Genomic DNA, 25,293 nt, shown 5'->3' on the forward strand with positions numbered 1-25,293 from the left:
TTTCTACTAGTTATTTTACCCATCACTGTTGCTGAACAATAGTAGAACTTTTTTCGTTGAGGAAAAGATGTAAACATCTTGTACTGGAACTTAAATACTTTGTTGTAGGCTTTTTTTATTGATGCTTTTTGCTGAGAGTGTGGGGAAAGAGACCTCCAAAATGTAAACTTATCAGTATTTGTTTAAGTTAAGTAAGTTTTATTTAGTTAAATGGTTTTGAAATATTTTTATAGGGTTTAGTTTAGCAGCTTTTAAGAGGAACAAGAGGAAGCTGGAGTTGGCCGAAAAGGTGGAAACAGATCTCATTCAACTTAAGAAAAGAAGACAATCAAATGAAAAGGTTAGTTTGTGTTTCAAATTTTATTGTGTCATTGTAAGCTTACAGCTGATGGCTAATAAATTTTGTGTTGTACGTATGATCAGACTAAAAGATTCTCAAAAGATTCTTCTCCTTGGCCACCCATATGTTTGGATGATATAATGATAACTTAGTGCAAATTAAAACTTTCTGCTTTGCTATTTGGAAGCCAAGCTCTCACTTTGGATTTGTCTATGCTATGGAAAATGTATTTTGCCTATTCTGAAGTGGAAATATGACAAATGTAAACACAAACGGATAATTATTTCCTGAAACATTTTCTTTAGCTTGGGATCTCTGTCAGTGTTTCCCACTTTTTAAATGTTTCCTGAGTGCACTGCGTTATGGAGCTGGAATTGGTGAAATTTGAAATATCAGGTAGGTAAACATGTGCATCTGTGCATGCATCTAGCATTGACCTGGCCCCTATTACTTGTACTACAAAACTATTAGGAATCCCTCTGTTTCCCTCACTCTGTTAGTTTAAATTTAGAGCCTTTGTTATCGTTTGAAAACGTTGATCATGGTATTTGTGCTTACTGTTAAATTTTAGCTAAATAAATTAAACCCTTGTGTTTTATGTGGAGCCTGTGGCCATTTGGGTTGGCTGCTTCTTTTTGCTTTGGTAACCTGACTGACCACTGCCTTATTTAGTTGCATATGTTGGTATAAATAATATACAAATCCTAGAGAGTTGGACTACAGACAATGCAACTTTTTTTTTGCCATGCAAATGCAAACCAGTGATAAATTCAGCATTTTTCTTCTTGGTTCTCAGATCAGGACTTTTCTGTATCAGGGTGCTAATTTTCAATATTCAGGGAGGTAAGACCTGTAAAGAAAGTAAAGCTAGAGGAGGGAGAAAGTTATTTACTGGCTTTGGAACTTTTCCTGTTCAGGTGACTTCATGCATTTCCTTGTGAAACTTCCATTTCCTAACGGTGTTAAGATGTAACTGAGGGAGAAGGGGTCTCTGTGTAGTATTGGAGTTCATGTAATAAGGGGCAAGTCAATGCTTGAAACATATGCCAATGCATGAGCTTACCGACCTGCAATTTGAAATTTCAAGGGCTCCAGAGTCATGTGCAGCACTTGTGGGAGACCCTCAAAGGCCAGTGATGGTAGGTAAAGGAGGTGATCAAATAGAGCTCTACTCACCGGTAAGTAATGCAGTAAAGTAACACAGTGGTTTTGTCCACATTCTGGGTGCATCTTGTCCACGGAGGGGGGGTGAAGACCAAACCATGCTGACAAAGTGGACTGCTTGTCCTACTGCACAGAGCATAGGATAAATGCAGTTTTAACTCCTCAAAATGAAATAGAAATGAAAAATTCTGTGAGAGCAAATTTTACAAGAACAGTAGAATAGTTCTTGCTAGGCTGCTAGAAAGGGACTGTTTATCAAGGATGAGGCACATGAACTGTGATCTCCAAACTCATATTGTCAAAGCCGAGCTCTCATAAAATCTTAAAAATATGTTTTATAGCTACTTAAATACATGAATACTTAAAAGTGACCATTCTCCTTAAAGTTAAGTTTTAATTGTTAAATACTCATTTTATTTTTGAATTTATTGTGCTTCTCTGGAGCTGGGGACCTGTCCCTGTAAGCAAGAGTTGGTAGCTGTTTTTTTTGTTCATCTACTTTCAGTCTCTTACCTGCTTCATGTGCCGCAGTACTGCACAGTTGTTATAAACCCTGGTCATTTTTCATCTCTGAAATTTGAGAAGTCAGAAGAAGAGCAAGGTAGAAAGGATGTTAACAAATTTAAATTTGAATGGAAAACATAACTGAAAGGATTAAGTAAAGATATAGTATTGCTGATCAAGACAGACAGGTCAAAATTAACTGGAAGCTTAAGCTGTTAAGTTTAAATTTAACCAGCTAAAAATATACAGTTCTGAAAATGTAGCTTTTGCTAAAAAATTAAATATACTAATCTGTAAAAGATTGAGAAGCTGTTAAAACGTAATAAAATTCCATGGGAAAACTAAATACAAACTACATAACAGATTATTTTTAAATTGTGGTACTACATTGTTAAAACTCCCAAACTGCTTTTGAAATTGACTTGTTAATATAAATTATTAGCTTAAGTTAAACATGGAATTTGTTAACAGATATGGCCAAGTAATAATAAAGTTTCCTCAAGAACTTGCAAAATTTTGAAGTCTAAGGTGTTAAATTTATGAATTAAATACATAAAAACCTACGGGCAAGCAAGCTGGATCACTTATAGTCCGTCTTGGACCCATATGGAATTTGGACTTATTTTAGAGTTTTGACAGTCTGTTAAGTTTGCCTGCTTCAAAATATATATGTATATAACATATATATATATATATATGTATAAAATATATATAAAAAACATATATAATGTGTCCATGCGTATCTATCTATCTATATATATTTAAACTTTGTGAATTGTAGCATTTAACATATTTCTGGTGATTGTCTTGGTATCAACTTGACAGGATCCTGAATCTTTCAATGTTCATATGGTTTGTAGAGCTGAAACGTGTCATTGAAAGTCTTTAAGGCTGAACTGTAGACATTCATGGTGTCACAAGAGTGTAAAGTCAATAGTGTTGAAATGGGAACAAATGTAGAGATAAATCTAGAATAGATTCAATCATGTATTTTCCCACTGGATGTGGAATAGAACTGGTCCACGCTGGTTTTGAGTTTGCTGAGTAAAGGTAAAAGTAACAGCAGCAGTGATTCTTTTTCTAATCACAGTCTACACCCCAGCCCCTACTTCTGTTTATGTGAAGCAGAATGCAGATTTGCTTTGTTTTACTGATACAAATTTCCTTCAGAAGGCTGAGGGGGGGCGCGTTGCGGCATGTTAAAAAAGGCATTTCCCTTAAAAAAATAAAAAATTCCAGCCTCCTAAATTTCCCTATCTTAAAATAAAATCAACCCAAACAAGCAAACTATACCGCTGTATTGCCAGCAAATACTGATATGAAATAGATCTTCTTATAAAGAAAATAATTTTTAAAGAAAATAATGCTGAAGAAAGTTTTCATGAGACATATATTTGTAAATGCTTGCGGGTTTTTGATTAAAATATCTCTGAAAAAAAAATGTGGAAAGCAAATATGCAAGTAAGATCTGAAGTTAGATGACAGATTGAGCAATAAGATGCTGCGAAAAAAAGGCTGCAAGCATTTTTTCTTTGCTGTCAGATGATATGGAAAACATACTGGTCTATTCTGAGCCTCATCTATCTAACGTGTATTTCTGTTCGTTATGGGAACCCCAAGTCTTTGATTTAACGTGAATTAAGGTTATACAGGTGGCCTTTATTCTGGCGTTTCCTAACTTTGATGGGCTTGATTTTCACATCTGTAGTTGTCTATCAATGTATTTTTTGTTGGGGGTATAATTTCCTTTGATAAAAGTGGGGGCAAGGGATAGACAACAAAATCTGCATCCTATTAGTATTTCTTCTCTATATGGAAAACATAGAACCATAGAAGTTTGGAAGAACTTTATCCAGTCTAATCTTGAAAATCTCCACGGACTGGGAGTCTGCACCTCCAGTGAGCAGCCTGCTCCACTGTGCAGTATCTTTGCAATCCACTGAGTAGTGTTCTAATTGGGTTAATAATATCTGAATTAGGATCTGTAATTTTTCACCTCTTCTTCTCTTTTCAGTTATTCTGCTTTGCTTTTAGGGCATCCATCTGTTTTAATATTGAATATGGCCAGCTCCTGCGTGCACAACTTGTTCAGGTGTGTAGTTCAAGAGAGGAAGCTTACTGTTGTCCTGGGTTAAAGCTGAGGATGACACTCCTGCTTAGGGGTTCCAGTTGCACGAAAAATACTGTAGAACACTAGTATTGCATTACGTGTATTTCATTTCAAGACTGGTGCAATAGTAACTCAATTAGAATATTTCAGTTGGAAGGGACCTCCAGAGATGATTTAGTCCAGCTGCCTGACCACTTCAGGGCTGACCAAAACTTAAGCGTATCGTTAAAGACATTGTCCGAATGTCTCTTGAACACTGACAGGCTTGGGGCATCAATCACCTCTCTAGGAAGCCTGTCCCAGTGTTTCAGCATGCTCAGAGTAAAGAAATTGTTCCTAATAGCTAGTCTGAAGGCGTTATATCTGTGCGAAATGTGGCCAGAGTATCACGAGCATGAGTCTCATAGGAATTCTGCTTGATAAGTGACTCTGTTTGCCCAAGTAAATTTTCATTGATGATGGGAGCTGGATGATTTGAAGTTGAATAATTGGATATAGATTTTTTTAGCTTGCTTTTTCACCTGGGTTCTAGTCCAGAAAAAAACATGTTTATATGAAAAAAAAATATAGCTTAACAGGGTTTATTTGCTTGAATGAGTTCTATTTTTACTTTACTTTATTTTTAAAGCAGGTCGATTTCTAGAGAGGAAAGATCGATCAGTTCATGGGTTGAGGGCTTGTGCAGAAGCAGTGTTCATCTTCGGTGTGTGTGATGGATGATGTATCAGTGTTGTTTATTCATTTTCTTTTATGCATACTGTATGCTGTGTCCTATTAAAAGTGTGCAGCTGGGCATGAAGTCAGAGTGCCTTGCAATGGGTTGGGCAGAGAGGGGAAACTATGGGAAGCTTAGGCAGAGGGGAAAACTGCTCTTTCTGATAGAGTGACTGAGGAGTGTGTTAAGGAAACAGGGGAAGGAAGGGGAGATTGGAGGGTGAGAGGTGAGAGCTGAAGTGTTTGTGAGACAGTAGGCAGAGAGCTTGCATCAGGAATAGATGCTGAAAGACCCCCGCTTTTAGGGGAGGAAATGTGCCTTGGAAGTGATGGAAGTAAGGAGGCGTTTTGAGCAATCCAGAGGGAGTGGAGGGTAATTTGTTTCAACCAGGATGCCACTGGAGATTGCTAAAGTAAGAATAAACGTGGCAGAAAGAATCTGTCTGGGGGGGGGGGGGGGGGAATTTCCTGTCTTGCTCAGAATATTTGAATTTTCTCTTTATGTGGTAAATTGCTGCTTGTGAATTCTGTTTTCTTTTGATTTGGTTGTGTGTGTGTGTCTTTTTTAAAATCGTATATAGTTTTAAAGATCAGAAGTCTCTGAAAATGCCACCTCAAAGCTTTTGGGAGAGGTCTTTTGATACGGTATCTTTGGAATGAATTCCTGATTCACTTCTTAGTGGACAAGTGTGCATCACTAGCATAAAAGGATTTTTGGTGCTTTTGTGAATAAAGGCAGGTAATCTAAGCATTGGATGAGTTGTGAGATACTTATTTCCTTCTTGTTTCCAGAGAAGCTTTCTTCAGGTCTTGTCTGAGGCAAGAGAACATTTTGGGAAGATTCATGGCAGCACTACCAGTACAATATGCATGATAACAAATCAGTTTTGTCGATGGATCTGCCACTTGGTTCTGTGCACGTTAGTTTGCACACTCCTAAAAAGCATAACCTGACTTTAATTTGCTATTTTAGTAGTTATTTCTGTTTGTATATGCTGCAGGAGAACGACTCAGGAACATTGGATACAGTTGGTGCAGTTGTTGTTGACCAAGAAGGAAATGTCGCTGCTGCTGTCTCCAGTGGAGGTTTAGCACTAAAGCATCCTGGAAGAGTCGGTCAGGTGATAATATGTTTTCACTTGGGAATGCCTGTTCAGTAGAGCTGTGGTAGCAAACTGATGTTCTCCTTCCCTTTCCCATTAAACTCTGAGGGTATTATCACTGCCTTGGAATGTAAGTTTTGTTTTTAGTGTCCTGCATCAGTGTTATAAGACATTGATAGGTAAGAACTTTTTCTTTAGTTTACCTTTTGCCAGAGCTCGTAATATTTAATTTTCAGCCTTAAATACCTCTTGCTTACTACAAGGACTCTCAAATACTTGAAGTGTTTTTAAATAGGATTTTTATCAATATTTAGGGAAGTTGTCCTAGCTATTCAATTTTTAAATAATCTTATGAATTGGTAGAAGTGACAATGGTATTAAAAGAACAAATCAGTTATAGGCATTCTTTATTGTTATTAAACAAGGGAGTTTTGAAATGCATCAGAAATAATGCCATACTCTGCTGTAGAGGTGTATTTTTGGTGTACTTTTGCCACTGTCATCTGCCTCTTTCAAAACATATTAAAGATTTCCTTTTGGAATAGGAGAATGAAAGGGACTTTATATGAAAGGGAACAGTTGGCATTATTTTGTTTTGATATTTATACTTAATTTTTTCTAAGGTTAGGTTAGAATACTATACCTCTAGAGATAATCACTCAGTTCTGAAAAGTGGTATTGGAAAATACACCAAAGTGGATTGGAATTTTTATTTTGACTGTTATGATTTTCTGATCTGTTATATTAATACTTGGATTTTTCTCAGGTTTCTTTTTTTGTCCTTGTTGTTTGTTTGTTTTTTAAGGGATTGAACCAACCCAATAGCTTGGGTATTTAAATTTATGAAAGCTGTGTTTCTTTCCACAGGCAGCTCTTTATGGCTGTGGCTGCTGGGCTGAAAATACAGGAGCTCATACACCTTACTCCACTGCTGTGAGTACTTCAGGTATTTGCTACTTTTATAAATATTTCAAAATGTTGCTATCTCTATGTAATTTGTTTACAAATCCAAAAGAGTTTTAATATAAATGACGAATTAAAATATTATCATTATTTCTGTAATGCATTCTATATTTGTATCACTGTATTTATATACACACACACACACACGTATATACACTAGTATTGTCTTTAAATCCATAAATTAATCCACTTGAACTTTTATTGCACTGAAGGGATGTATTCTATCTGTTATGTATTAATAGATCTATTGTCCTGTAAAGAACCGTTTTTAGAAGTCTAATACTGTTTTAAACAAAATGCATCTCTAACTGTAAGCCTTCTGTAGAGGACTAAGGGAATTTGAAGGTCCTTAACATAAGAGGGTACCTGGCATACAAAAATGCTACAAATTGCACTTTTCCCTCCAAAAGGGTTACATATTATTTTAAGGGAATATTTAAGTCATTTTGTTTTTCACAAAGCTCTCGTTTCCTCTTAAATGGAAGAGGAAAAGGCAAAAACAAATGACTAGAGCATATGTCTTGGAAAACATTTATTCAGAAATTGTGAGTGTAACATCAGAAAAATTAGGGTGGCTTCACTTCCATTTGGAAATCTCAGGGTCCTGGACACACAAAAGTATTTTGTTCATATTCTGCCTTCCAGTCTGCTGTCACACTGAGCTGTTCTCTTGGCTGGAATGCTGAACACTGGAGACAACAATTGTAAAAACAAGTTTAACAACAGATCTACTAAATTTAACAGGACAGGAGGAATAGTAACAAAAGAAAAATAACAAAAGAGTAGATAATTAGGGTAATAGCTCATAACACTACGTAAGACTGGAGAATGTAACCCAAGATATTTCTGACGTGTCAGGAACAGACATTGAAAAGATAATTGTGTTGTATTAAATACCAGGTAAATATTTAGAACACAAAAGTTTTAAGATGAAGTTATGCAGGAGTTGCAAGTAAAATTAAAAAATAAAATAAAAAGTAAAAGCTGTTGTAAGAACTGAATTTCATCTTATGATTGATCCTGGTTGTATGAGCAGTATAAAACAGAAAAAGTACTTGTCAGGATGCAAAATCTACGGTACTAAATGCAGAAGTGTTGGAAGACATCTCTGTGCAAGAAACACCATATTGATTTTAGTTTAAAAAAAATGCCTACTTGTGTAAGCAAATATATTTAAATATTGTAGAGTTGGTGACCATAGTAAGTGGTGAGCATAAGGCCAATATTGGAGATTGTGGAAAAGCTGAGAAGGACACCTTTATTGAATTTTTTAAAACTGCTTTTTACAAAGTCAGCTGGATTCGAAGTCTGTATAAGTACAGACAAACAGCCTGATATACTTAAAGGAGATTGACTGGGTTTAATGATGGCCTTAAACAGAAGTCTCCTTTCTTTTATGCTGGTACTAATTTTATATAATGGTAAATACTTTAATGTTACACTATTTATAACCCGCACACACACACATATATAAATGTATTTCTTTGGTTCACGTCTTCTAGCTTCCATCGTGTTATATTAATACCAATTGCAGTTAATTGAAATAGACTGCTGGCGGTCTATGAAGCATGGCCATCTGTTTATTCGGTGATTTGAAATTCAGACTAGTGGTGTTTAATTAAACTCTTGTTTCTGGCTTTCCTTTAAAGTTTGTGTGTGTGAGAGAGAGAGCAAGAGAAAGAGCGGAAGATAGAAATGTTTACAGGAAGTGCGAACTCCTCTGTAATCAATACCATTCTTTTTTCCATTTTCAGAAGCTCAATGTTTTATCTTGTAAACAAATTTGTTTTCTAGATAGCCAGAGATTATTTTTCAGTGATAGCTAGGGATAAAAATTTGAGCCTTGAGAGGTTGTTGAATCGGCCTTTATATTCAATGTTGAGAAGGGATATTTTTTGGCATTGGCTTTCTGCAAGCAATTTTTAAGAGTCAGTGTTTGTAAAATATTTTAAGATCCGTGTCTTTGGATTTTGGAGGCTGTGATAAGAAAAAGATTGAACAAGGTGGGGAAAATCTCAGGAGTAGGGAAAGCAGTCTGGAATAGTCATTCAAAGTATACAGAATACAAACACTTGTATGTCACAATCCATTCAGAATTGGCAGGAACATAGGAATGGACATACTGGGTCAAACTAGAGCTCCAGACAGTTTGGTGTCCAGTTTCGAACAGAGGGTGGCTGCAGGTCTGCAAGGAAATGTACTGGACTAGGACTGGCACCTCCACTCTGTTTTGTAACCTTCTAGTGATCTGCGACATTGGGGCTTTACAAGCTGGAGATACCTTTCTTTTTTATAGGTCAAATGACTTGCTAAAGATTTCTTACTTGTGTTTGGAAGCTCAGTCATTTAATCCTTGATGGGAATGTTTTTCTTACTGTGACGACTGAACTGTGTAGAAGCTTTCTTGGAAAAAGAAATGTTAGTTCAAATGCCACAGTTAATAATTCAGTTGTTTATGTACTTGGATTTTTATTAATTTTGTTCTAAAATCCTTCTTTCGAAGCTTCAGCTTGAGACATATCTTTCACTGCTTTTCTCATAAAAGGGAAGAAAGGGGTTGCCATAAGACTACTTTATTAAAAGTACTTCCAAATTCATGTAGCTTTTTTTAATGGACATGTATTTTTTGAAGACATGCTTTTACGTCTTGATTGTCTGTTGGCCCTGTGGATGCTGGCTGGCTTCCTGCTTTTGATGTGTTCAAAAAGGATTTAGTATTAGTTGTTATGCCTTTAGCAAGTTGTTTCTCAAATATTTGGGCCATTTTTATCATGATTTTACATTGGATGTGCCAAAGATGGTGGTTCTGAACTTGTTTGGGCATGACTTCAACTTGTTGAATGGTATTTTCTTACCTCTAACACTCTCTTGGCCTTGTTTAGTCTTTTGGCTTTTTTTTTTTTTTGACTTTTCAAAAGATACTTCATGGTTTATAATACACAGGATATTGTAAAACTCGTATGGATATAGTTTAACAGGGGGTGGAACAACTGAAATCAAAAGATGATGACAGGAATGGGGAGACTTTGGGATTTAGGAATGACTTTGAATGTAAAGGGCCTTGAATTCAAGGTCTGTTTTGTAGCTGTTAGTCTGAAACTCAATTTCTATGTTAAACAAGTACAATCTTTCTGAGTTCTGCATCATTTTTTGGGAAGACATTTTAAAGCAGGAACTTTGAATTATGTTACAATTTATATTTTTTTTTCTGAAAAAAAAAAAAAAAAACACAACAATGAACAAAACATGGTTTAGGGACTTCTGGTAGCTTAAGGATAAACATTACAGGAATGCTGTAAGTATCTCAAAACCAGTATTAAAATTCAAGAAATTCAGAGAATGTTGCTGTTACAGACATAGCTAAGATACCTGTGCAACCTTAACTGTGGGACCTAACAACAGAATGCAAGAGCCATCCCATGCGAGAATGATGGTAGAGATTGAGTGAAAGCATGCTAAATAAGATAGGCATTGCCAATGGCCTTTATTTAGCATAAAGATAAGTAGAAACTAAACCCTTTTTTGGTTTGGAGTGGTATAAAACCACAGTTTTTGCCTTTAAGAGCTCACATGTGCATTTGTGCCTGTGCACACACAGACATGCACACACTTGTATGTGCACACATAGAACAGCCTCCCCTTTTAAGCACCCAGCCACTCCAAAAGCCAAAGGCACACTCTGAAGGTGACTTGAAACTCTTTAATAAATATTTTTTGTTGGTATATGAATATAAACACAGGAAGATGGGTATTACTTGGCAGGAAAATATTCGTGAACAAAATCCAACCACAGGAGAAACAATTGTCTGCCTTTTGGCTGTACTTTAAGAAAACATTTCCTATTTTTTCCTGAATGCAATATGAATTAAAGACATTGTGCATATTTTTGTCATTCAAAATAATATCAAGTGTGACTTCAGTCTCTCCCAGCTGGGACATCCATGATGATTGTGGATATTGGTCTACTAACTGTGCCAAGAAGAGGTAGGTTGTGTTTTTCCTGGGAGATAAGTTGGAAAGTAATAATTCTTTTTTGGAGATACAGAGCCTTAGATATAAAATCTACAGTAACAGCTAATGGAGGAGGCTTTGAAAACACAAATGTAAGTGGAATTTTTGAGTGGAGATAAAGAAACGGAGAGTTATGAATAGCATTACTTTTTAACATCTTTACAACAGCATCTAGTAGAAATCATACCTACCCATTCTTCATGCGTGGCTGGTGTGCTTTGTGTGCATGGAGCAACCAATGAAACCAGCAAGCCAAGCCCTTTGGTACTTCATTTCTGAAGATAGACTGAAGGTCTTGGTTGTTAAGAAAATGCAGAAATTCTGTAACACAAAGCTGAAAAGTTTCTGACATTTAGGAGAATCCATTTGAGGAGCATGTTTGATACATGAATGTTGAAGAATTATAAGGAGAATTTAAATGGGACCTTATTATGGTTTATAATCCTAAAGAAAGAGGAGAGTAGAATTTTTAAATATATTGAATTATTTCAGAAGAAGTAAGCATATTAATGAATATAATTGGATTGAGCCCGAAGTTACATTTTATTGAGAAAGTAGCAAGGATGTCAGGTTTCTGGACCCAAACTGAGATGCAGGTGAGGATTAGTCTGGTAGAAGTTCTCATAGGCACTGAGAGTGGCCTCTGTGCTCATAAATGCATTTTAGGGATTATGTTAAGATACTTCAAAAGGTGGTTTGGATATATTTTTCTTTCGATGCATCATTCAGTAAAGTGAAAAATAGCACATTTTATATTATGAAGTATTACAGAACTGCTTAGGTAGGAAGGAACCTGAGATCATGTAGTCCAGCCCCTGCTGAAGCAGGGTCAGCTGGAACACTGGTGTCCAGTTGGGTTTTTACTATATCCACAGAGAGAGATAGCAGAGCTCTCCAAGCAACCTGCTGTAGTGTTTGACCACCCTCACAGTAAAGATTTTGCTTGTGTTCAGATTGAATTTCATGTCTCTTAATTTGTGGCCATTGCCTCTTGTCCTGTCATTGGGCTCCCCTGGGAGAAGTCTGGCTCATTCACCTTCATTCCCTCCCATCAGATTGACATCCGTACGGATTGATAAAACAAGAAATTAGGAGAGTTGTTTCACAGTGGGTTGAGTTGGCTGGTGTGTGTACCTTTGCCAGCCCTAACAGCCATGGGGCCATGTAATCATGTAAAGCTAATCCTTTTTCCCTAAGTTTTGGGTTTAGCTTGGTTTTCGAGAATACAATTCAAGATTGTGAAATTGCTCTTGGATACATTGAATTTACTTGACAAATAAGTTCATCAGTTGTGGCCTCCCAAACCTCTGTTCATACAAGTTAGAGCTGCCCATGTTCTCTTCTTTTCAAAATTATCATCAGTGAGAAATGAGCATATTCACTCTTCCTTCCACTGTCTCTTCCTGCTCAAACTTTTATTTTTGTTCAGTTTTGTTCTCCTTTCAAGTCCATCGTGTACCTTATGGATGATTCTGCTGGAGAACAGAGCAAGTAATGTGGAATGGGAAATGCCTCCTGTGCAGAGTAGGTGGCTTGTGCTTGGTAAATCAGTTGTTGAGCTATGCCATAGCCAGCATCTTTCTTTCTGCTTATGGAAGTTGCTGAACCATAGATTGTTACTTGAAACCTCATTTCCAACAGGAACCATAGATTTATCTGCAAATGCGTGGAGGAAATGCCTCTCACAGAAGCTTTAATACCCATAAATTGACTTGTGATGTTTGGTTTTGAGGTACCATGCATTGAGAGCAGGAGTGGCTGCCAGTATTTGGGCAGGTGCGGTCGGTCTGCCTGACCTGTGCCCTCCTTCGGCCAAAGGCCCACAGTAATTTCATGGGCAAATCTTGGATCTTGCATGGGTTGTTTAAGCTACGTCGTGTGAGATAGCGATTGTGGTACAGCTAATCCCTTTGTAGAGAGATGTACTGTCTCTCAAAATCAATCTGCTCTTGTAAGGTTTGGGGAATAACAGGTAATTTAATGCATCACAGATGAAGCAGCTGCGTGTGGAGAAGAGTTATGTCATTGTGCCAGTTGAACAGAGGGCTGCAGAAGAAGGGTCTGTCTCCAGACAGATCAGCATTTACCTCTGAAGTCAATGCTTCTGTCAAGAGTTCAGACTTTGTCTCCAGATGCCTTTTGGAGGCTTCAGTGCTGCAGCATGTGGTGTCTGAACTGACGTACTATCACCGCAAGGCCGTGTGAAGAGGGAGGAAGCAACAGGCAGAGATGATTTGTGGAAGTGGTAGCGCTACGAGACAGTCAACGAAACACGCTACCACGGTGCTCAAAGCTGAGGGGGTTGTCCAGTCCAGGAAATAATCAGAATGCTTCCTTGAATGACCTTTAGTGAGGTTTTTTTTTTTTTTTTCTTTTTAATTTTTTGAAGCGAAACTGGATGGATTCAACAGCCATAGGGTGCTTATTGCCCTTTGAAATTTTAACTGGACTTAATGTAATAATATATCTTAAGAATGAAGTTGCACTGCCTTTTGAAAAGTAGTACTCTCCTGCAGAAGGCCCACTGCTCACAGAGCAGCGTGTTAATAACCTGGGGCAGCAGCCAGGCAGGCAGCACAGCACTGCCTCCTCTGAAAAGTGTCAGTCCTGGTCTGCCTGCCGTGCCTGGCCCAAATGGCATGACCTGGATGCAAAGATAGAAAATTAAATTGAGACCGCATCCACCTGAATTCTGTTTTTGTCTTAAGCATTTTTCTGTCATCGGGAGCAAATGATCGTACGTGTTTAGGTAGCTAATGACTTTAGAAGCTACTGACTCGCTTCTCTCCTTGGAAGTTTTTACCTGACCAAAGGTTTGTTGTTTGGTGTAGTATTTTCACAAAGAGGTCAGTAACAACAAACCTTCTGATGAAGGCCTAGGCAAAAATGAGTTTGTGTCTTTCCTTTTCAGTTTTACTGAATTTCATCTTTCAAAATATACTAAATGTAAAATAAAACATAAAATGTGCATCCAGTTTAATGGAACTACATTTTTTCTTCATTCTGTTTTATCTTTTTCTGCATCTGAAATGCTTGTTCATAATAATTGAAACAAGCAGTTTATTAATACCTGAAGATATCTGGCACTTTCCAGAAAAATTTTCATTGAAAGTGAAGTATTCATGAATTTTGCAAGAATTTTGCAACTTTTAACTACTTAGTCTTTTTTTTTAATTATTCTTTTTTCCTTTTTTTTCTATCTGTAAATTTGTAGAATAGCCTGATCAGTTGCTCTTTGGAGTGATTTTTAGGTTTAGTTTTAGTTTTAGTGTGTGTTTGTTTTTTTTTCCTCATGCTAAAAAATTAAAGATGAATGATAGAGCTCCTTAGAAAATAAATGTTAAATAAAGTCTGTCCCAATGTTAGATATTTCTTGTTCTCTTTGAAACTTAACCACAGTTTCTGTTACAACCTTTTGGGAAAATTCAGTGTGCATCTTCTTAGTAGGTATTTCCTAGTTTTGAAGTTAAATCACCCAAGAGTTTTCTGTCTACGTGAACGTGCTCCATTGATCCCTCTAGGATCAATGCTTCAGTAATTGTATGGCATTTTGCTTGCAGGTGTTCTTCCTGGCAGCAGGTAAGTGAGTTAAAAAAGTTTATCTTGCTAGTATGAAGGCAAGATGCAGCAGCTGACAGAAGTGCAAAAAGCTAAAAATTAAGAGGTTTTAATTTAGTACTGTAGTGCATTATGCTAGACTGTAGCATTTTCTGTCTTTTGAGAATTAGAGTTTAGAATCTGAAATGTTCTTGAATTTTTATTTTAACAGGTAACTAACTGTACCAGTATCTTGCAAGCCAAGTAATTTACTTTACTGTATTTTATTTTTTAACATCATTGCCTTGTAAGTTTTTAGTCATATTTTTCTAGAGATGCTGTTAATAGACCAGAGGTTGCTATAATACAGGTTTCGCTGTGTTTCCATTAGACATTACTAAGAAACTACTTCAGGAAATAAAGCAGGAGTGGTAATTTGTAACTTGTGAACTGATACTTGTTTTTTTGGCACTACTAAAAATAATAACATCAAAACTGAAACAACTTGACAGGGCCAGGTTCAGTCTCTGCTTTATGAAATAGATAATAAAATACAGATAACCTGTAATTTCTATCTTTAACTTCTGAAAAGGGAAGAGTCATATTTTGGCAGTGGAGTAAACCAGATTAATTTTTCCATTCTTAGGTGAATATGAGTAATGCAAGTTTCCATTTTGTGCTCCTTTAAAACAAGCTCCAACACTTTGCGTTGAGGTACTGTACATTTCAATCGCCAGACGGGCTCAGGCAGCTTGTCAAAGCTACATAAGCTCTCTGCTTATGGCTTGCAGAAAGAAAGCTAGATTTTCATTTCTCCTTCCATTCAACAGGAGTCTCTTTCATGTCTGAAAATTGAAAACGCGTGTTTTTCAGTGTGGTGCATGGATGTGTATGTGCCCTCTGGCACACCTGTTTCTAATTTCCTGACTTGAAAGCATCTCCCATCAAAAGAAGCAGAAAAACAATTTCTTTCTGACACGCTGCTCGGAGGCCTTTGCTTTGCAGAAGGCCTTCCTTTCGTTTGCCATCTTGGTTCCATTGGTAGGACATTATAAGATGCAGAGCACGCTTTGTATGGGATGTTCAGCTTATAGTGTGCTGGGTTCTTTCCCCTCTTGTTGTGGTTATTTTAAGCATTGAAATCTACTTGAGAAGTCCCTATGTTGAGAAAAAATAATAGAAAGAAAAAAAAAAAAACATAATTTAATCCATCATTTCTTACATGAAGCAGAAATTAATAACCAAAGTCTACAACAAGTTTACATTTGTATAACCTACGAATTAGCTGGAGCACTAGTTACTGTTTGGTACAAAAGGTTAGCCATGCTCCTTTAACTGTTATAGCTCAGATTTCTAACCTTTTCTTCAAGATAATACTCAATAGTATGTCATTTAATAGCTGAAAATCAAAGATACTGACAACCTTAAAAATTAGTAATTTGGTTGTTGTGAGTTTTTTGTAGGCTAGCTAGTAAATTACTACAGAATAGAGCAATTAACTGTTGAAGATCATTAGGAATTGTAAGCTCTACCTTTCATGTTACTGACTTGTTTGTTTTCTCAGTTCAGCAACTGACACATTCACAAACAAACCTGGATTGTGTCCACAGCTGCTGTGCTGCAGTACGTACCTATCCAGCAGTATGTTGTTGAATTACATTGGGGTAGTTCACTGACAAGCTAAACAGAATGAAACATTCAAAAAGACTTACAGCTGAAAAACCATTAAATGCATGCAGCTAAATAGTAATTGAAGTGTAAAAGCCTTAGCTTGGCTCTAACACGTGATGACTAGTAATTATGCTAATACACCCAGAAAACCTAATTTTGCTAAGCTTTGCTCATTAATAATATGACCTGGCGTATCACTGACAAAACATTAGAATTGTGAATCAAGGTATATATTTCTATGTACCTTTATAGACTATAATAATAATAATAAAAAAACCCTTAAATCTTTAAATGGGTCAATAAGGTGTACCATTCACATTTATGCCTGCTAAGGTATGCAATCCTAATATATGTACTGTGTTCAGTTTTATACATACATATATATATGTACTGTGTTCAGTTTTGGGCCCCTCGCTACAAGAAGGACATGGAGGTGCTTGAGCGGGTGCAGAGAAGGGCAACGAAGCTGGTGAGGGGCCTGGAGAACAAGTCCTACGAGGAGCGGCTGAGGGAGCTGGGCTTGTTCAGCCTGGAGAAGAGGAGGCTCAGGGGCAACCTTATCGCTCTTTATAAGTACATTAAAGGAGGCTATAGAGAGGTTGGTCTGTTCTCCCACGTGCCTGGTGACAGGACGAGGGGGAATGGGCTTAAGTTGAGCCAGGGGAGTTTTAGGTTAGATGTTAGGAAGAACTTCTTCACTGAAAGGGTTGTTAGGCATTGGAACGGGCTGCCCAGGGAAGTGGTGGAGTCACCATCCCTGGAAGTCTTCAAAAGACGTTTAGATGTAGAGCTTAGGGATATGGTTTAGTGGGGACTGCTAGCGTTAGGTCAGAGGTTGGACTCGATGATCTTGAGGTCTCTTCCAACCTAGAAATTCTGTGATTCTGTGATATTTCTTGTCTTGTGCATGACGTTCTGTAACAAAGACATCCTGTGCTGTGCAGAGAGAATATCTGCCTGCTGTTAGAATTACAGATGACAATGGAAAAATTATTGTCATGTGTCAGCACACTGACAGCTTGCCATGATTGGTTCCTGTCTTTCATTCCCCTGCAAAATGGCATGCATCGCACTTGCAGGACAGCACTGTACAATGTAACAGGTACTTCTGGTTTGCTTGATCTGTGATTCACTGATCAGCAACATCTGGTGCATGGGGCAGGGAGTGCAGGAAGGACCATCTTGCTGTGCTCAGAGCTTGAAAAGTGCATCTTGGGGGCTCTGTGTTTTTCTGTGCTATTTTTGGCTGACGTAGTAACTGGAGAGAACTACTGATATATACATAAATGTTAAGTTATAACAGACGAAAGAGAACACTATGGGAAACAAAGGAGGCTGTGGATTCTCAGATTGTTCTTGTGGAGACCTTGTATGACTCAACGAGGGGCGTCTGAGTAGGAAAAGTGGTATTCTCAGAAACTGCACGTGTAAATACTCACAGAGGAGGGAAGTCATATTTCATATTTCATTGTTGGTTAGCTTTACAGTTTGAAAGAAACACTGCATTAGAAACTGTTCTCTGATGTGATCCAAGATGACCTGTATTTCTGAAAGTCAGTTCTGATGCTTTTTGTATGGTCTCCGGGGCTAAAGCGGTTTTCAGACACGGCTGAAAACTTCTGAACTTTGCATTAAAAAGGTGTAACTTGATCAGTTAGGTTTCGACAGGTTTTATTTATTTATTTAATTGAGACTCTGTATCTCCTCAAGCCATTTGGTTTAAGTGTGAAATAAAAGCTAGGACTGTTGTGCCTTATACTTCTTTGCTTCCCTTGTCATAGGGGCCTGTTCCTGCTATGTGCCTTTTGAGCCTTGAGGAATCTGGTTTTTGAACGTACTTACTTCCTCTTGATGTAGGAGGCTAGAAAATTGCATAAAAATACTAATCTTTACCTGCCTTTTGATTTATTTATTCCTCAAAATAGAATATCCATTGCTTCTGCAACCACAGACAAAAAGGCCACATGGTGCTTGCACAGTATTACTGTTCGGAAAATACTTTACTTACTATATGAAACAGTTCCTTCACTGAGAAGCACTAAGTTAACCCAGTAAATTTTTCCAGATAGCTATCTCCGTTTGACTCACTCTTTCATGAAGGCTTATGGAAGCTTTGGTCTTGTTGGAGAGTGTTTGTCTCTGAGATATCGTGAGCTTCTGGTTACCAAAGAAGTCATCATCTTAACTGGGAGAGGATAATAAAATGATTCAGACTCTGTTTACAGGAAAGTCACTAAAACAAGCGTACTTCAACTTTAATGTAGAATTGAAAATTCATCACAGCAAGTTTCCTGTTGGTTTGATTTCAGTATCGTTTAGTGAAAATCTGTGAAGTGTAATAAGACATATTTAAACATAACGTGAGATAGTTAAGCAAGTGAACCAGACCAAAGTTTTCACTAGCTCATGCGTGATTTGGAAATGCGTTGCGGTAGCTCTGACTTGTTGCTATCTTGGTTCATGTTAATAAAACTTTTTCACAAGTTGGCTAATGCTGGTGGTTAGTTTACAAATGAATGAAACTATAAATTTGAACCCACAACTTTATATTGTACGTTATAAATCAGGTTTAGATTACTGTAGTTCTGTATGCATTTATTTTGTGTCTATTCCTGGTATTATCAGCACTATTTTCCAGGTTTGAGACAGTGGAGACGTACAGGTGTGATAAACCCACAGACAGTGCACAACCTAGTATTTGATTCTACTTGAGGTAATAGGAAATACCATCCTATTGGAATAATTATAATTAATTTTTCCCAGTCTCTATCTGGTCGAGGCATGTGAAACACTGCATGGTTATTTTCTTGTTCAAAAATAGATGTTCCTAGTTGAAAAACTGAAGGAACAAATTTCTCTTTTAAAAAAGGGTGGCGGGGGGATTGTTTTCATTAGTTATCTGTCCCTGCAGATTGCTGGCGTGTGATGTGCTGAAAGATCTTTACGTAAGCTGCCAGCAGCGGTCTGTAAGTTTACTGCCTTGTAGGTTGATATAAATATGACAAAAAGAAATCAGTTTGTCTGTGGGGATGTAGAGATGTGTGATGTGTTAGTAGAATTGCAAGGCTGCTTTCCTTGTGGTTGTTCCTGGATCACATCAGTGGGCTGCAGCTGTTCTTAACCTATATTAAGTTTTGTGTCTCTTCATTATTTTTTTTTGTAGAAGACTCAATGTTATGGGAATTCTTCAATAAAGTGATTCTCTTGGGGGAAAATAAGATAATACATCATGCTAAAAAATAGCTATTGTCTTTTTGATGCCAATTTAGGGATTACTTAAATTCTGAAGTAGTAACATCTGGCTTTATTACAACTTGGAGATGCATAGGCTCATTCTTATTTTTGTTTCTCATTTGCTTGATTCAATTGTAAGCCCCATGCTTCTTACCTCATGTAGTGTATTAAATTTATCTTTAAAGTTGTTAACAGGTTTTGTTCAAGAAAAAGTCAACTTGCTAAGTTTTTGCTGTAGCATATTCTTATTTAGTCCTATTCATTACAACTGAATTTCATAATCATTACATTTTTGTTGTTTAAAAACAAATGAGGTCCAATTTGTGATCTATGGGCAAAATGCATCTTGCAGTTTTTGCATGTTCTTTATGCATTACTTTGTCTTGAATAAATAAGTATGAGATAACTCAATTGTATTGTGGTCGAAAGGTTTCCAGCGTGGAAGTAATGAGGCAAGGAACAGACAGACCTTCCTGTAAGCAACTGCTGAAGGATGCTGTATTGTGTTATCCTCTTGAAGATAATGTCCTAACCAGGACACTTTTCTCAGTAACTTGAGAGTTTGGCAGTGTCTGTGAAAACACTTTTTTCTTGTGCTCTCAAGAATGGCCTCCCTTTGCTGTGTTATTGTACTATTTTAGGTCTTTCAGTTTCCTCTAAATTTATACCTGGCTTTTACTCAATCAGTTTGCTATACAAAGCTTTTTTTTTTGGCCTTTCCATTATGCCAGTTATGTGTAGATGGAATGCCAGAGTGCCCCACTTCAAACAATTCAGTTTAAGTGAATTGTATCAATCAGGAGATACTGCCCATTTGAAGGAGCATGTAACTGAAGACTGAAGTGTAGGTTTGATGATGGAAGATTGTAAGATTTTGGGGCAAGTACACGCAATTCTTCTGCCATCTGATCCTGGGCTTATTCACAGATTTCTAATGCTTACCTAGTGCTCCGGGGGGGAAGGGGGGGTTGGTTGTTCTTTTTTTAATCTTGGAAATGACGGTGAAGGAGTAAATTTTTGTTCTGTTTTCTGATATATTAGCAGTTTTTGAGAAACGGTACTTGAAAACTCATTTTGGCATGAAGGGGAAGGGTATAATTGTGTGACGAGTAATCGGAAAGAAAGATTCTTGGAGAAGGTCGCTGTGGTAATTGGGGCTCAAAGCAGTGGCAAGAACAAGAAGCAAGTCAGCGAGCAGCTCCAAGGCACGGCGCTAGCCCTGCCTGTGCGTGTTCGTGCAGCCATGTGCCCACGCCAGCCAGTGCTCCCAACGCAGAGCTTTGGGAAGCACGGAGATGAGGCACGCAGCAGGCCGCACTGCAGCCAGTTTGGGTTGGATTTAGTTATTCTTTCTTTGTGCCAGATCTAGGCTGGCTTCATCCAGAGTCACTCAGTTTCCTCTGTTCTGGGCTTGTTCATGCTTCCAGAAAAGGGAATGTTATCCGTGGAGACTGAGCTGCCTTTGTCTGAAGCCAGCTTAGGCCTCATGTCTTACCAGCTCCAGCTCTCTGCTGTGAGAAAGCAGTTAGGTGCTTTCCAGCCCTGAATTGCCTCTGGAAGCTGCAGAGGTGTATTTAAGTAGCTCTGCACCTAAGCTAGTAAGTCCAACTGGATTATAGCTGATTGTTGTATGGAGCCAGCACAGTGCTTGCAACCTTGTGGTTAATGAGAAATTAGCTAGAAACATATAAGGATATTTGGGAATTGACTTCATTCAGCTTCTCTTTATATATTCTGGTGTCCAATGAGGTTTTAGGCCCTGCTACACTCTGAAGTTGCAGGTCTGATCAAATTGCAGTCACCTAAATGTGGATGATTAAAACCATTGTCGTGTCACAGCTGTTAAATTAGTTGTGGCTTTCCTTTTTTCTTCACTGGATTACACTGCTGAGCTAAACCGGTGCTTGGTACGACCTCTTCTAGCTGGTTCATCTGCTTCCTTGGCACCAAGGGAAAAAATGTCAACAAATGGGAGGCACAGCAGCAGAATGACTTTCTTATGTATCTAGAAGGTATCACCAATGTGTTTTCCTCTCCAAGAATACTTTCATCCAATAAATATGTACTGCACTCTTTGACCACAGCTCTATGTCCCAAAGAACGTTACAGGAATGGAAAAGAGGATGGCAGAAAAGCAGCGGGTGTGAAAGCGTTCCTACAGAGTAGCACTAATGACCAATTCATCTTCCTTGTTGGCAAGTTTCATACAGAAAGTACTGAGGCAGTAAACGGTTGCTGGCTGGCATTTTTTAGTTTCTTAAAGACAAGCCTTTGACAGTTACGGTAATTTTTATTCATAGTCCCATAAGCAGACACCATGTCAAAGTAACATAGTTGTAGGTAAACTCACTTATTCCTTTGTTGACAAAAGGCTGAATCAGATGGACTACATCATGCAGAGGAATTAACTGTGGCATTCACCAAAGATGATTTTGGTTTAAAGATGTCATCTTTGTAAGATTAAACTGTTAAAAATATTTGTTGTATATAATGAGCTGTATCCAAGTATTCCTGTGAGAATGACTAGTAGGTGAATTGAGAGAGAATTGCAGGATCTGGATAAAGATGACAAGTCAGAGACAATCTTACTGTTTATTCTCTCTTTATTTAACCCTCTTTGGTTTATGACTTTGTGTAGTAAAAATTTCAGTAAGCTTGTGAGAGAAACTGCTGGCATAATTGAACTTTCTGGTGACTCAGTGTCATCCTTTTAAAAAATAATAATTAAAAAAATGTTGGATACTCTCACATGCAGTTTTTTTTTTTTGCCTGTGGTGTTAATGGCAGAGTACTTTCATAGCACTACCTATATTTTGACTATTCCTAATCTTTATATTTCCTTAGGTTGTGGAGAGCACCTTGTCCGAACCATACTGGCCAGAGAATGTTCGTGTGCTTTGCAAACGGAAGATGCCCACCAAGCTCTCCTCGAGACTATGCAAAACAAGTTCATTGGTAAGTATCTGGTGCTAATTGCCTAAGCATTTCATAGCATTGTTTAAAATACAATTAACCCTATTAAATAAACTTAAGATGCTTATTTTTACAATTTCTGTTGAAACCCTGTGTTGCAGTTGGCTTCAAATTTAGTGTTGTATTACATCTAAAGAATGTTAAATCAAACTACAGAGGAAAAAATCTAAAGGAAAACCCTTGGTAATATCTCAATTGATATGTGAGTCATAGAATACCCGGAGAAGTTTGAAGGAAGAATTTCCTGTCTGAATCATTGGCTGTAGCATACAATTGCATGCTTTAGAATTGGTGGTTTAGCAGCATTTATAAAAATTATTCATCTCATTAACCCTTTTAAATATAGCAGACCTCAAAACCACTGCCTTTTCTAATTTAATTTCTTGGACAGACAGCTTCTGGTTTGCTATTTACATTATGAAACTGATTTCTTGAAAAAGTGATGTAGACTACATTCAAGACTACTGGGGGGTAAACACATTTTTTTTTTTTATATGAGAGGATTAAGTATATGTGAATGCAGATCTTGTTTTCTTCCGTCACGTTATAACGAAAATATGAACATGAAGCTTTAAAATATCTATATGAGCTTGAACTTATGAAGATAGCATAGACTTTAATGGGAATTCTGGCATACATGTTGATTTGCATTGTCTTTATACACCTTGAAATTTTTGAAGCTTTAGTATCTACAGTTTTTACTTCCAAAATTTCTTCTGCAAAACATAGCACTTCTCATGCACTGTGTTGTAAACTTTTTTTTATTATGGTATTTTAATTAGAACAAAGAGTGACATACAGATACCTCTTTGGGACCCAGGAACTATTGCCCCTGGTCTCAGTAAGAATTGTATTGCAATTCCATTATTTCTGTTGATAACGTGGAATCCTTATTGAATTCTGCTTCTGACAGCATTACATTTGACTTTTTGAGGAGAAGCTACCTCCATATTAGAAGACTTCACTTAATAATATACTGCTGTGTTGCAGTCAATTCTAGGTGCTGTAAAAACGCAGAACAGAATAATCCTAGTATTTTCCCCAAAGAGATTATAACTGAAGCAGAACAAATGTAACTTTTTGTATTAAATTATTTATTCCAGTGCACAAAGTCAGGGATTTAATTATCCAAGAAGTCTTTAGGAAGCATGCATGTGATAGCATCACTAATTTGTAATGTCACTCTGCAGGTTCTGTATGAAGTGACCTAACTTCAGGAAAATCAGGTCTTCGGTCTCCCTACTTTCTAAAATTATTGTGCAGTTTGTTGTGGGAATACCAAAAGAAAACATAAATAGTATATATCCTTGTTTGATTTCATGTTAACACACACACATGCATGTACACACTCAACAGCTACTGCCAGAATAGTTCTTTAATAGTACTTCATAGAAACTGGCTGATAAAAGATAAAATAATAATAATAAAAAAAAAAAGTTCAGGAAATTTTTAGTTGGGGTACTTGCTAACAAAAGTGCAGTTCTCTTACTGTTTGTCCTGGTAAAGGTATTTTAATGTAATCAACCAGCTTCTTTAACTCTTCTTTTTTTCCCTTTGGTTTTGGTATATTTTGCCACCAGTTTGCATAGCAGATGTTTTTGTTTTAAATCTTAACTGGCTACTATGTGATATATGAATTGTTTTCTTTGCTGAAAATGTTTGTATTGGACTTAAAAACATATTAAATATAGCTAAGTTTTTTATTATACCTGAGACTATAAATTACAGAGAAAGAGGAGCTGGGCAGACAGAGATACCAGGCTAACAGTGTGATATCTTACTGCCTTGGGAAAACAGACTAAAAACAACAGAACAGGGGAAAGTGAAAAGTATGAAAGGCAGTATCAAATTCATGCTTTTCTTGGCAAACTTGAAAAAAAAGTTTTGTAGTTCCTTTTTGTAATTTCATACCTTAATGATAGGTCTTACTTGTATTTTCAGAAACTTATCACTGCATGTTTTTGTTATCCAACAGCAGGGATGTGTATTACCTTCTCATTGGTGCTTTGGGGCAGCATTAAAATGAAACTTTAAAAAAAAAAAAAAAGAAAGAAAAAGAAAAAAAAAAGATAAAAAAAAAAAAAAAGGGATGCAGCCATCTTTTTGTGTAAGTGAAGTGCTTCTGTGCCTTGATTACAAAGGGTAAAAAGTAGTTTGTCCTCAGCTCTCCTATGAATGAAGAGGCTGAGAAATCCTCAAAGTCCAGATACATCTTGTTGTTTACATGTAACATCATACCAAGTTTGTAGCCAGTAGTGGAATTTTGAGGAACTTGGCAGTTCTGAAGATGGAATGCAAAGTTACATCTTGCTAATATAATGTAAGAGCTGAAAAAATGCACTGTATGTCAAACTTTAGGTTTGTACGAAATAGGGTGGTTGTATTTTCTATTTATTTCTGTAAATTTTCATAGAGGTTAATGTGTTATTCGTTATCTCAAGATGCATGGTATGATGCAGGATTTCTTACCACTGTAAAACAATAGGTTGAAACAGCTTAACAGCCTACTTGCTAATGGCATGGATTCTTTCCTTGATAGTCTTTCTTAAAGTCCTATTTTGTGGCCATGTCAAACTTTTGCCAGAATTACAATGGACCAAGGCCAAAAAAAATTAATAGCTTTAACAAAGTAGAGCTGGAATGTTTTGTCAAAAGTCAAAATGTATGTTACTTGTATTGGAGGGAGGAACAGCTGATTTTGGCAGTTGCCATCAGATTGGTGCTTCCTGTTTACAGAACTCTTCAAATCTCCACAGAGCCCTGGGAATTGTTCCAGCAAGGGAATGCCTGGCTTAAACAGTGAGTGCTGTTTAAACAGCAGGTGATGAACAAACTAATGGCAGATGTGCTTCTCTCATCCTTGCTCAGAGCCAACCAAGTGTGGATAATGCACAATTGATGGTTGAGCTGGAGGTGGGAGAAATTGAATTTCAACTTTCTGTAAGTTGACTGGGCTTGATATCTGCTGT

General features: G+C 37.2%; 1 protein-coding gene across 1 annotated transcript in view; it reads left to right on the forward strand.

Annotated features, from left to right (window-relative positions):
* Positions 1 to 25,293, forward strand: part of TASP1 (taspase 1) — an 83,929-nt gene that overhangs the window by 35,759 nt on the left and 22,877 nt on the right. The window contains exons 8-11 of the mRNA XM_084285000.1: positions 234 to 340; positions 5,834 to 5,953; positions 6,803 to 6,881; positions 22,196 to 22,306. Of these exons, the coding sequence (XP_084141126.1) occupies positions 234 to 340; positions 5,834 to 5,953; positions 6,803 to 6,881; positions 22,196 to 22,306 (417 nt within the window). The remainder of the gene's footprint in view (positions 1 to 233; positions 341 to 5,833; positions 5,954 to 6,802; positions 6,882 to 22,195; positions 22,307 to 25,293) is intronic.

Source organism: Netta rufina (assembly GCF_964035555.1).
Source record: "Netta rufina genome assembly, chromosome: 3".
Classification (NCBI taxonomy): Eukaryota; Metazoa; Chordata; class Aves; order Anseriformes; family Anatidae; genus Netta; species Netta rufina.